This window comes from Macrotis lagotis, chromosome X (assembly GCF_037893015.1).
Source record: "Macrotis lagotis isolate mMagLag1 chromosome X, bilby.v1.9.chrom.fasta, whole genome shotgun sequence".
Classification (NCBI taxonomy): domain Eukaryota; kingdom Metazoa; phylum Chordata; class Mammalia; order Peramelemorphia; family Peramelidae; genus Macrotis; species Macrotis lagotis.
The window spans coordinates 685,456,389-685,469,434 of NC_133666.1; the positions used below are offsets into that span (position 1 = coordinate 685,456,389).

General features: G+C 41.0%; 1 protein-coding gene across 5 annotated transcripts in view; it reads left to right on the forward strand.

The window, feature by feature from the left end:
- The window catches only part of KIAA1671 (KIAA1671 ortholog), a 319,688-nt gene that overhangs the window by 160,277 nt on the left and 146,365 nt on the right, over positions 1–13,046 (forward strand). For 4 of the 5 annotated variants that reach the window (XM_074206146.1, XM_074206145.1, XM_074206148.1 and 1 more), the window contains one exon: positions 11,311–12,957. In XM_074206146.1, coding sequence (XP_074062247.1) covers positions 11,311–12,957 — 1,647 coding nt within the window. Of the gene's footprint in view, positions 1–2,756; positions 2,848–11,310; positions 12,958–13,046 lie in introns of those variants that run through there. The other variant, XM_074206149.1, reaches the window with a different exon arrangement.

Consider the following 13,046-nt stretch of genomic DNA (forward strand, 5'->3'; position numbering starts at 1 on the left):
GGAAACAAAGCCTTGTGCAAACATAATTCTTTTGGCCTTGACATTTTTCTCCCAGCTGGTTGTATCAGAAGGATTTCCCGATTTGGGAGATGGAGCTTAGGAACTTAGGTCATTTGTTAAGAGCCATGAATCCCTGGCCTCAGGAAGAACAGAAACAGGATGGGGCTTGGCCAGCATTTCACACAGATGGTGTGTCTTTACAAAGCAAACATTTCAGTGTAGACAGGAGTCCCTGGATAGTGTTTGCCTAGGTCACCAGAGAACTCACTGAGTTGAATGGGAGAAAGTATCATTCATTCTGAGTGATGTTTAGCAGCTGACTGAATTAATGATTGAAGTATCAGAACTACCAAATATCTCCATTTTTTAATAGATCCCCTCTCCTTTTTTTGAGGGGGGGGATATTAGTATTCCTTTAGCTAATGGGGGTGATTAGGAGTGCTCCCAGGGGAAGTTGGCCATTGTAGCTCACAGGATATCTCTGGTCGTCAGAATTCCAAGACCTTCCAAATTGTGCCCAACTGTGATTTTCTTTTTCTGCTCAGTTGGTCAAATTTCTTCTCAGAGCCTTGGTTTCCTGCAGATTGAAGTAGTTGACTTTTAAGATCCCTCCCAACATTCATTGTTCTGAGTGAAGCAGGTGGGATGGAGTGCAGAAGGCCTGGAAATAAGATGCAAACCTAGCAAGATGATATTCTTGCTTATCAGAACTGAGTCCTCAGAGGCAGAGTCCAGGGTTGGGATGGAGGCGAGATGAGGATGGAGGCTAAATTGGGGTGGGGGAAGACATGTGGAGGCAGCGTGGTGATGAGCTGAAAGATTGTCTTTTAGGAGGATTAAGAGACTGGCCTGGAGAGTTCATGAAGGAGGGCAATGTAACAAATGTGCCAGGGTAAGCTGGAACTGGATCATGAAGGCTTAAATGCCAGACAGAGGACGAGGGTGTAGTTAATCCCAGAGGCAGTGGGGAAGCACTGAAACTTCTTGAGAAGAGACTAGTCTGGTCAGGCTGGGCTTTTGGGAATATTACTATGGCAGTTTGGAGGCTGAGGAAACTGAGGCAGAGAGATCGATTAAATGAGTTGGCCAGATTGGGCACACAACTAGTAAGTGTCTGAGGGTGGATCTGAACTCAAGTCTTGTCGATGCAGGTTCGATGCTTTATCCATTGTGTACTAACTATCTCTAGTCAGTGACAGAACTAGGATTTGAACCCTGGTACATTAAACTCATTATTAATAATTCACTTCTTAAGTACTGGTTCATTGATGAGTGACCAGCAAGTGGGCAGGTGTGGTTCTTGGCTAGTTAGAATAGCAATTAATGATGGACCTGCCATTGCATTGCAATAACTTTAGAAGCTGTCTAGTTTGTCCCCTTCATTTTGCAGATGAGGAAACTGAGACCCAGGAAGTTCAGTGACTTGTCCAGATTAATAGCTAATATTTTATATAGCCTTTTAGGCTTACAAATATCATCTTCCAACCTTACAACAACCTTGGGAGGTAGGTGCTAATATTATCTCCATTCTATAAAAGAGGGAAACTGAGGCAAGTAGAAATTAAGTAGCAGTCTTTTCAACTCAAGATGCAGTACTCTATACTCTGTAGAGGTGTCAAACACTGCCCTCATTAGGAAATATTTAATAAAATAAGTAAAATATATTTTATTTTTAAATTTTAAAATATATTTTAAAAATTAAAAAAGAACATAAATAATGTCACTTTGTGGTTTTCTTTTCTTTTAAAGGTGTGTTATGGTCAAAACTGTACTTTATTATTTTTTTATTTTTGCAAGGCAATGGGATTAAGTAACTTGCTTAAGCTCACACAGCTAATAAGTATTAAGTGTCTGAGGCCAGATTTGAATTCAGGTCCTTCTGACTCCAGGGCTGGTACATTATTCACTGTGCCACCTAGCTGCCCCAAAGAAGTTTCTGCTAATTTTTAAAAATTTTTTGCAAAGCAATGAGGTTAAGTGACTTGCCCAAGGTCATACAGCTTGGTAATTATTAAGTGTCTGTGGCTGTATTTGAACTCAGGTCCTCCTGACTCCAAGACCAGTGCTCCATCTGTTGCATCACCTAGCTGCTCCAATGCTTTGTGATTTTCTAAATCAATATGTGCCTGCAGGAATCCATATGTATTATTTAGTGGACAGCTTCTAGCTGAGCCTGTGTGATCTCAGGTCTCTGTGACTTCAGACTCAGGGCTCTATCTCCTCTGTCACCAACTAGCTCTGTTATCAAGGAGGGAGAAGAAAAGGCCTGTTGGGGTCAGAAGTAATGAGTGAAGCCTCAACATTGTGTCCCCTGTGTTTGGAAAGACAACTGATATCTGTTCATAGAAATCTTCCTGTGATTTTCTGGCTTCCTAATAGTTCTCATTTCTCAGGGTCAAATAAGTAATATTCTATTGCACTTATAGGACAGGATTTGATCAGCAGCTCCTTACTTTCCTTTCATTTTCTATCTAAAGAAGCAACCTCAGAGAGTCAAGGAACCAGAATGGTACTAGTTATGAGGACTAGAAATTTAGGTTTTTGGACTCCTGACACTGTGGATCCTCTGCCAAAAAGGCTTGTGAGCCAATCATGAAGGTGCCAAAGTCAAAGTGAAATCCTGGATTTAAGTGATTGGGGTGAATAAAGACAGTACCCTAAAGTACTTGGGGGTCTGTATAACTGAGGATCATGGAGAAGTTCCTTAATTTTGAATCTCTCTTTGTCCACAGGCCTGCTATAACAAAGACGGATGGCATGACCCTTTCTCTTCCTCCCATCTGCAGCAGGAGTGAGAAGATGCCCCCATCCACAATGAGAAGAGATACCAAGAACCTGCCTCTGATGGTAAAGAGGGCCTCCTCCTGACACTGGGACTCAGGGCAGGGAATGGAATACTAAATCTTTGATCACTACTTCTATCCCAAAAGGAATTTTCCTTCTTTGTCCTTTGATGATAATACCAGAGGCAACTAGTGGCAGAGAAGATAAGAGGCCTGGGCCTGGAGTCACAGAGACTTGAGTTCAAATCTACTTTCGGATGCTGAATAACTGGGTGGTGATGTTCATTTCTATTTGCTTCAGTTTCCTCATCTGTAAAATGGAGATTATTATACCTTCTACCTCCCAAGGTTGTTGTGAAGATCAAATGAGAATTTGTAACATTCTTAACATAGTACCTATATACAATAAGCACTTAATAAATGCTTATTCCCTTCCCTGCCTAACCAGTATGGATAGATAATCAGCATTTATTTAGCACTTTCTTATGCCAGACCCTGTGTTATGCAGTAAGGACAAAAGACAAAGTTCCTCCCCTAAGGAATTTGCAACCTTTAGGGAGAGACAACATATACAATCTACATGGATATAAAAAGTGCAGAGTAATTTTTTGGTGGGGGGATAGAGTTAATATCAGCTGGGAAACACTTTACTAATGATTATAATAATTAAGACATTTATTGATATCTTTTATTTTTACATCTTCTTCTACCTTGAGAGCCATCTCCTGGAACTGTCATTTTATATGTTCTATAAAACACATTAACTGGGTCTACATGTGCTTCCCATCCATAGTTCCCTAAGTTTGAGTGAGTTTTTTTTTTTTGGCAAGGCAATGGGGTTAAGTGACTTGCCCAGGGTTACACAGCTAGGTAATTATTAAGTGTCTGGGGTCAAATTTGAACTCAGGTCCTCCTGACTCCTGGACTGGTGTTCTATCCACTGCGCCACCTAATTGCCCCCTTGATTTTATTATGATTAATTATAATAGTTCTATTGTGGGTATATAACAGTGATGTTGGAAATAGCAGATGTTGACAAAGTACCTTTTATAAAAGCTTTTTACTTAAATTATAAATTGTCTCATAACATCTTTGTGAGATTAAATACCATTATTCCATTTTCCAGAAATGGAACTTGAGACTCACATTAAGCTGTAATCTCCAGGATTACGCAGCACATAGGTATCTGAGGTAGGATTTGCACCCAGAGCTTGCTGGCTACAAGTCTGGCATTTCTTCTTCCTCCTTTCCATATTGCTTTTTCTAGGGGATGCTTTAATGCTTAATGCAGTCTCTTCTGTGATGTCAGCAGGGGTAATGATTAAATGATGATGATGATGATGTTGATGATGGATAAGAACACAGTAACTGCCATGAATAATTTACATAATTCTCTCATTTGAACCTCCCAACAAGGAAGGTAATAAGGACCTCCCAGTATGGTAGGTAACTCCTGGTTAGTCCCATTTTACAGATGAGGAAACTGAGATTCAGGGAGTGAAGTGCTCTTGTCTATCATTAGATGGTAGAGCTGGGACTAGAATTTAGATCTTCTGGCATCAAGCCCAGGGTGCTTTCCACTCTACTTTTGAATCCTTCCATTTTTCTAGCTTGGGATACTTGCATCAAGATACTAAAAGGTTAGTCTGAAAATAAATGATCTGCTCTATTGGACAATGTAGCCCAAAGGCCACTGAGTGGGAGAACCTTACTGAAATCCTCCCCCATTCCTATCCCCAAATGTGCCTCAATATCCTTTCTGGTGTTTTGTGGGATACTATCTAAGTGCCACTCACTATGCTATTTGGCCATTTTCCTCTTCCTGACAAAGTCCATTCCGTGTTGCTTTCCAAGAAGCTATTGCATGAGTCAGGGCCTGGGCGCTGTGATTGTGTTGGGCCTTCAGAATAAAAGCCTTGGAAGGCCATGGGGGGGGGGGGGTGTGTGGAAAAATGTGGAACTCAAAAACTTGTGAAAAAAATTGAAAACTGTCTTTGCATGTAATTGGAAAATAAATAAGAAAAAAAAGCCCCAAAATAAAAGCCTTGAAAGGAAGGGTCTTACTTCCCTTTGGCTTATTTATGGGGGCTTGGCAAACTCTCAGGACCATCTCACATGCCATTGGGTCCAATCTGTATCCCCAGGAAGAGGTCATTCAGTCCTCATGCTTGGACCCTAGAGAGGAGGGGCAGTCCATTACCTCTGGGTCCATTTCACTTAGGTTAGTTTTCCAACGTTAGGGGTGTTGGCCTTTGTCTCAAGGCCACTTTGGAACTTAAGACTTTCAATTCTAGATTAGATTTTGGAGGTTTCCATAGTGCTGTGCTTGCAACACCAGAGTCTCCCAAAGGTATGAGCATATTAAATGCTTAATAAGTGTTTTTTTCTTTTCCAATTGCATGCAAAGATAATTTTCAATTCATCCTTTTGCAGACTTTTGAGTTCTACATTTTTCCATCAACCTTCCTTTCCATTTGCCTCTGCATAACAGTGGAGCAATCTAATATAGAATGTACATGTAAAATCACATAATGAATGCCTTGATGGAATGAAATTATCCTTCTTATAACAACATAATTATTAGCAAATTCATATAACACTTGTCATGTGGTTCCATGTAATAGGCCTTCAGATATTTGGTGGCAATAGTATGGCCCCCTCATGTCTTTTCCTGTTTAAATATTCCTATTTCCTTCTATTCATCTTCCAAGGACTTGGTACCTAGTCCCCTCACCATTCTGGTTACTTCTGTCTCAATATTCTACAGCTTACCAGTGTCTTTTTTTTTGGTGTTTACAAGACAGTGGGGTTAAGTGACTTGCCCAAGGTCACACAGCTAGGTAATTATTGTATGAGATCAGATTTGAACTCAGGTCCTCCTGACTCCAGGGCTGGTGCTCTATCCACTGTACCACCTAGCTGCCCCTCCATTATCTTTTAAGAAGAAAATAGCCTAGGTATGGTTTTTCCAGGGTGTAGAGCATGATGGAGCTATCACTGACCCAGGAGACAGAAGAGGGAAATAGGTATTTATTTAGCACCTACTCGCATTGATCTTGTAATAAGTCCCATTTGATCCTCAGATAATCTGGGAAGATAGATGTGATTATCACCTCCATTTTACAGTTGAGGAAACTGAAGCAGACTGAGTTTAAGTGACTTGTCTAGGGTCACACAATGTTGACCTGGGCATAATACTTCTCTTAATGTAGGCCAAAATTTCTTAGATTTTTGAGATGCCATAACATTCTATGGACTTTGGAGTATGTGAGACATTAAGACTGCCAGATCTTTTAAAAAAAAAACCCGGCTATCTAGCCACCCCTCCCATCTTTTGTAATTCTGGAATGATTTTTTTATTCTAAACATAAGAATTTATATATATATATATATCCCTGTAAATTCATCCTTTTAGAATAACAAAACTGGGAAGCCCAGTTTCATAGGAAGTACAGCTCTAAAATGAGTCAAGTGAGATGATGGGAAAGCCACTTCATCTCTCTAGTCAAGTGGAGATGAAAATCCCTTTGCTGGCAACTTCATTTAGAAGATGGGAGATTCAGGGGGACTGGGCCAACTCGTCAAGTAGAGAAGGGGGTCATCTGGTGCTGCCTGGCCCCAGGGGCAGAACCAGGAAGAGTGGGTGCAAGCTACAAAGGAGGACATTTAGGCTTGAGGGTGGGTGGGGGCATTGGAAACAATTCTCTAAGAGTTACACCTCTGCAGGAGAAGAATGATTCTCTTGTTAGAGGGCTTCAAGCAGAGACTGGAGGACTCTGTGTGTGTATGTGTATGGATTTATATGTGAATGTATGAATGTGTATGAACGAATGTGTGCTTGCAAGTGTGTGAATGTTTTCGAATGTATGGTCTTGTGTATCTTCTAGACTCCACTTCTATGAAACTCTACTCTTGTGCCTTGTGCTGTTCAAAAGAAAAAAAAAACTATGTATATATGTATGTGTATAGATATAAATAAAATTCCTAAAGGTTTCTAAGATGTTGTGCATGTATCTCCATGACCTGCCCCATGGTCTATGTATGGTATGAATGTGGATGTGGATGTCTGTCTGTGGATGTCTGAGAATATGTGTTTATATATAATAAACATTTATTAAGCAACTCCTCTGTGTTTGGCACTGTGCTAAGTGTTGTGTGTGAGAGAATGCGTGTGAGGGTGAATGTGTGAGTGAATATATGTGAGTGCATGTGTGTGACACTGTAAAAAGGATTCTTTAGGAACGATTCCAGCCAGATGGCTTCTGGACTTCCTTGCCATTCTGAGATCCTAGGTTTCTGTGCTTATGGACATCCTGTGGGCACCGGTTGAGTTCATGAATGAATGAAAACCTCATAAATGACAGCATTTTAATTTTTTCTTTTTAAAAAGTTATTGATCACATTTTCCAATATCTCCCTCCCCTCCCCATGCTATAATGACATAGAAGGTAGGCAGGCAAGAAGGAAGGAAAGAGGGAGGGAAGGAAGGAAAGTGTAAGGAGAGGAAGGAAGGAAGGAAGGAAGGAAAGAAGGCAAGAAGGAAAGAAAGAGGGACAGAAGGAAGGAAGGAAAGAGTCAGGGGAAGAGGAAAGGAAGACAAAAAGGAAGAAAAAAGGGAGACAGGAAAGAAGAAAAGAGGAAGGGAGGAGGTAGGGAAGGAAGGAAAGAAGGAAGTTCAGCAAAATGTATCAAACATATCAATTGAGAATCATAGTATCTACAACATTCCACCCCAGTGCTCTCCTACTTTTTTTTTTTTTTTTTTTAGATTTTTGCAAGGCAATGGGGTTAAGTGGCTTGCCCAAGGCCACACAGCTAGGTCATTATTAAGTGTCTGAGGCCGTATTTGAACCGGTGCTCTATCCACTGCACCACCTAGCCACCCCTCCCCTATTTCTAAGGAAGGGAGGTAGGAGCATTTTTTTTCCCACTCTTCTCTGAGGCCAAGCTTGATCATTCTAATTCCACAAGTGGTTAGTTTCTTCTCCTTGTTCCTCTTGTTAACATTGCTGCAGTCATTATATACTGTGTTTTCCAGGTTCTACTGACTTTATTTTGCATCATTTCATACAAATCTTCCCATGCATCTCTTTCTATTGCTTCTTTCAGCTCAATCATATTCATTAAATTCATATCTCACAATGACTTTAACCTTTCTCTATTCTGTGGACACTGGCATTGTTTCTGGTACCCTTACTACCACAAAAATGTTTCTATGAATATTTTGGCATATATGAGGATGCTGGCTATTATTCTCATTATGAAAGCAAGGAGAGGTAGGTGTGTGTGTGTGTGTGTGTGTGTGTGTGTGTGTGTGTGTGTGTGTATGTCAAATGGCAGGGGGTGATATTCTAGGTCATTGTTCTCCTATGAATCCCTTGTGTCTTGCTCTGTTCAAATGAAAAAAAAAGTATATGTATAGAAATATATACATATTATTGATTGAACATACTTATATATACACACATATAACATACTTGTATATCTATGTTCAATCAACAATACTTGTGGATTGAACTGAATTGAACCAATGAGTGGTTTTTTGCCCCAACAACCCTGGAAGTAGGTACCAATTATTGTCCACATTTTACAGTTGAAAAAATGAAGCAAACAGAAGTTAAGAGACTTGCCCAGAATCATTCAGCTAGTAAATTATCTTGAGATCAGATTTGAACTCAGGTTTTCAAGAAGAAAAACAGGTGAGAGAAAAAGTGATTAGAAGACATGTCCACTATGCTTCAGTGCCCTTTAGCACACCTTTTAGGTTCTGACAGGAGACACAAAATGAGATAAGGCAGTGACTGCCCTCAGAGATGCTGTAATATACTGGGGAGAGCTGGGAGGGGAAGGAGGACATGTACACGGCAGTGACCGATCCAGGTAGATGCAGGTGACCTCCTTATGCCTGGACAGCTACCCGTCTCATCGGCTTCCACCATCATTTAATAAGTTGATCAACAAGGAAGAACTTACAGTCTCCTGGAAGAGACAACAGACAACTGAGTCCATTTTCATGAAGTACAGTTCCCTCCTTTTACAAAAAGGAAACTGAGCCACAGCCAAGTAAAGTGACTTAATCAGAGTCCCACAGCTAGTGTCCTATGTTCCAGGATAGGAACAGATACAACTACATATGCTGCAGTAGAAAATGAATACTTCTATTTACAAAATCATGAAATACCAAGGGGTTTCAGAAACAGGGAGGATACTAATAACATTTAGGGGGATCAGATTGTGTCTGAGCTGTATGTTAGGAAGAGACTCTGAAGGAAGGAGGTAAGAAGGAAACACATTCCAGGTATGCTGCCTCCAGACAGCCTTTGGTGTTTCCCCAACTGCTAGAATCCCTGGAATGATCTCTTCTGGTTATTTATGTATATGCCATACACATATCCATATACACATATACCCATGCTAAAGTTTGCACTGATTGGTAGACCTGTCTTCCAATTACTTTTCTCTTATCTATCTTTCTTCCTGAAAATCTGAGTTCAAATCCATCCTCAAGATGCTTAAGAATTGAATGACCCTGGATAAAATCTCTTTTACACAGACACAGACACACACAGACACACACATTTATATGACTATGTATATATAAAACTCATATAACATTTATCTCTATTAACTATAAAACATGATAAATAATAAGTAATATAGAAAATATGTGAATGTAATATGCAATATAATGTATTAGATTTAAAATATAACATTATTAGATATGAGTGAGGGAACTACTGTGCCAAGTCACCAGTCTCACTTTTTCCTCTGGGGCCATCTGGTTCCAGTGACCAGTTGTGAATCAAGATGACTGAATTTGAGGCAATCAGGGTTATGATATAATAGTATGATATTTTATTATATTACAACTATTATAGGTATTATATAAAATATAAATATAATATATAAAATTATATATATGCAATAATATAAATATATACAGAATATACAGTTGTCCCTTCTACATCGAAACTTTTTCTATCATGGATTTGAAATATCTAGGGTTGGCATTAGAAATTAAATAGGAATATGGGAGAGTTTTGTAGAAGCTGCAGATGACATGTAGAGGCCAGAAGATAGCACAGAAAAATTTTAGAAACTTAGAAATACATAAAATACATGTATAGCCTTGTATAATATGAACAGATTTCATCTTTTAAGGTACTGTAAACCTTGTGATGGGAAAAAAGATTTCTTCCATAGTATGAGAAGGCCAAAAACTTCTATGCAGATATTCCAGATTATATATTATATAATATTCTAAAATATATTATATTACAGTGCATTAGGCAGTTAGGTGATGCAGTGGATAGAGCAGAAACCCAGGAGTCAAAATCCCTGAGTTCAAATCTGGCCTCAGATACTTATTAGTTGTGTGACCTTGGGCATGTCATTTAACTCTGCCTCAAATTCAGAACTATCTCCAGTCATCCTGATCCATATCTGGCCACTGGACCCAGATAGCTCTGGAGGAGAAAGTGAAGTTGGTGACTTAGCACCCCACCCAACCCTCACTCAAATCTAATTTACATGCTTGTCAGGGTTTCACCTCCCTGATGTCATGGTCTTTTTTGTGAACAAAGAACAAACATCATTATCGTTATGATCAATGTAGCATATTACTATTATATATATATATATATATATATATATATATGCAATATATATATATATATGCAATACTCGATATATTTCTATTATATATGTGTGTAAGTCCTTAGGCAGGACTGAAACCTAGATCTTCATGATTCCTTTTCCAGAGCTCTAACCACTGTGCCTTCTCACTGCCTCTGTATCTATGATCTAACCATTCCCACTGAATATTCTCCAGTTTCTCTATGTAGTTACTTAGACTAGAAGACAGCCTTCCAGTGGTAATCTGAACAGAGCTAGTTATTCCTTTATTCTCTCATTTATTCTTGTAACCTCTGCATCCCAAGATTCCATTACCATCAATCAACCAGTCAAGAAACATATATTAGATGTCAGATATGTCTGGACACAGTGTTATATTTCTTAAACTCACTACCTCTCCTCCCTACCATCCCTTCTCCCCCTGTAAGGATAGTGATGAAGCTCAGTGGAAAGAGCATTGGACCTGGAGTCAGTCAATTCGGCTTCAGACCTTACTAGCTGTTTCAACCTGGGCAATTCCCTTAACTCTGTTTACCTTAGTTTCCTCATCTGTCAAATGAGCTGGAGAAGGAAATGGCAAACCATCCAGCATCTTTGCCAAGAAAACCCTAAATGGGGTCACAAAGAATTGAATGTGACCCCCCAAATGACAGAATAACAATTAATGTTTGTACAATTTGAAGTTATTACAGAATTGTAAACTAGATATATCTTTCTCTGGGAGGGGAAAGTTGACTTACTCAGCCTGAGGCAGCTTGTAAGTATGCAAAGAGATTTAAGCCTAAGTCTTCTGATTCCAAGCTCAGAGGAGGTGATGGGGAGAGGATCAGGTGTGGGGAAGTCAGACTGCTGTTAATCTATTAATTCTGAATTTGTTCTTTTGTTTTACTAGTGGTTGCTGCCTTGTTTTGGAATGTCTTAACAGAGATGGCTCTATGAGGGTGACCATGGCCACGAGAGTAGAGGTCAGCCCACTAGCATCCCTAACACCTGTTCCCAACTTAAAGGAGATCACCAAGGAAGACAAACTGCAGACGACATACTATCACCCAGTCAGCAAAACCTCAGCCTCTCCTCCATTGATGTTGGCAGGGCCAAGGAATCTTGGGACTCCATCGAAAGCACTCCCTATGCCCCGTCTTTCCCCTAAACCATTTTCTAAAGAGAACTCATCTCCCATCACATCTGTCAAGCCTGGCACCATGATGACTAGGCCTCTCATGTATAGCAAGCTTGAAGACTCATCTACTGCTAAGTCCTTGGATGAAAACATGCCTTCCTTGGTTGAACCAAAGATGGATGAGGGGGGAGGCCTGAGTTCAAATGTAATAAAGCCCTGTAATAAATCCTCTCCCCAAACCATACACAGCCAAAACACGATCATTCTGTTTGAAACGGCCGGCCCTGCCAAATCCAAGGCAGACCCCAACTCAGGAAAGTGGACCGCTGAGGAGCAAAAGGTAGACAGGGTGACCCAACTCCAGGGACAATCACCCAGCTCCAAGACTGAGACTGTGACCAAGCCTGCATTACCACCTCGGAAGCCTGTGGGGCTCCTCCAGCGGCAGGCATCTTTGTCTTCTGACGAAAGGCCAGTTGTGTTGAGATCCTGGGAGAAGGGGGAGGAAAAGGAGCCCTTGGCATCCTCTGGCATCCAGAATGAAGCGGGGAGGCCTGAGTCTTCAGAGGCCCAGCTGAGGGGCAAGCGAAGGCCTGTCTCAGCCATCTTCATAGAGTCTCTTCAACATCCAAAGCCCAACCCTTCAGAAACTTCTGGGGGGAAGGTGCCCCCTCCTCCCCCAGAAAAATCATGGGTAAGAAAACCTCGGCCCCTGTCTGTGGATCTTACAGCTAAGTTTGAAAATAGAGACATCCTATCCAAGAAGGTGGGCAGTCCCTTGGAGACTAGCAAGGACAAAGGCCTGGATGTGGGTTCCAGTGACAGAGGAAATGGAAAAGAGAGATCTGAAACTTTGGAAAAGACCACACCCTCAAAACCTACCTTGAGGTTGAAGGAACAGGGTTTGGATGTCCCAGACTTGAAAAACAAAGTCAAGGAACCGAATCCAAAAATTGTCATTAAGCCGATGGAGACCTGTTCCCCTGAAACATCTACAGATTCAGGGGAGGCTTCGGTTCAAAAAGGGTTGACCAACCCCTTGGAAGAGAAGACCACACAGGAGAGGGACTCGGACTCTAAGGAGGTTGAAGGATCAGTTTCTTTGCTCAGATCGGGAAAAAGTCCAGGCCTTGTGGAGGAGCAAAATGGAGCAGCTAAGGGGAACAGGAGGGAAAGTTCTGGAGGAGGAGAGTGGGTCTCCAGGGGGAGCGTCAAAAAGCGAGTCAGTCTATTTGGTTCAGAAAGCTTCTCATCTCGCTTGAGCCCTGAAGCCCCTACTTCTGCCCCTGAGAAAGAGAAAGGCAGTGTGAAGGTTCAAGATCGAATCAAAGAGTGGACGGTGGAGAGTCCTGAGGTACCTGCTGAGAACAGAAGGAGGTCCTTCCAGTCAAGGCCCCTGTCTGCCGACTTGACCAAAGTGTGAGTATGACTTGCCTTTCTTTCAGGAATCTCACTGGTTTGGCTTAGAGTCAGGAAGACTGGGTTCAAACCCTGCCTCAGATACTAGA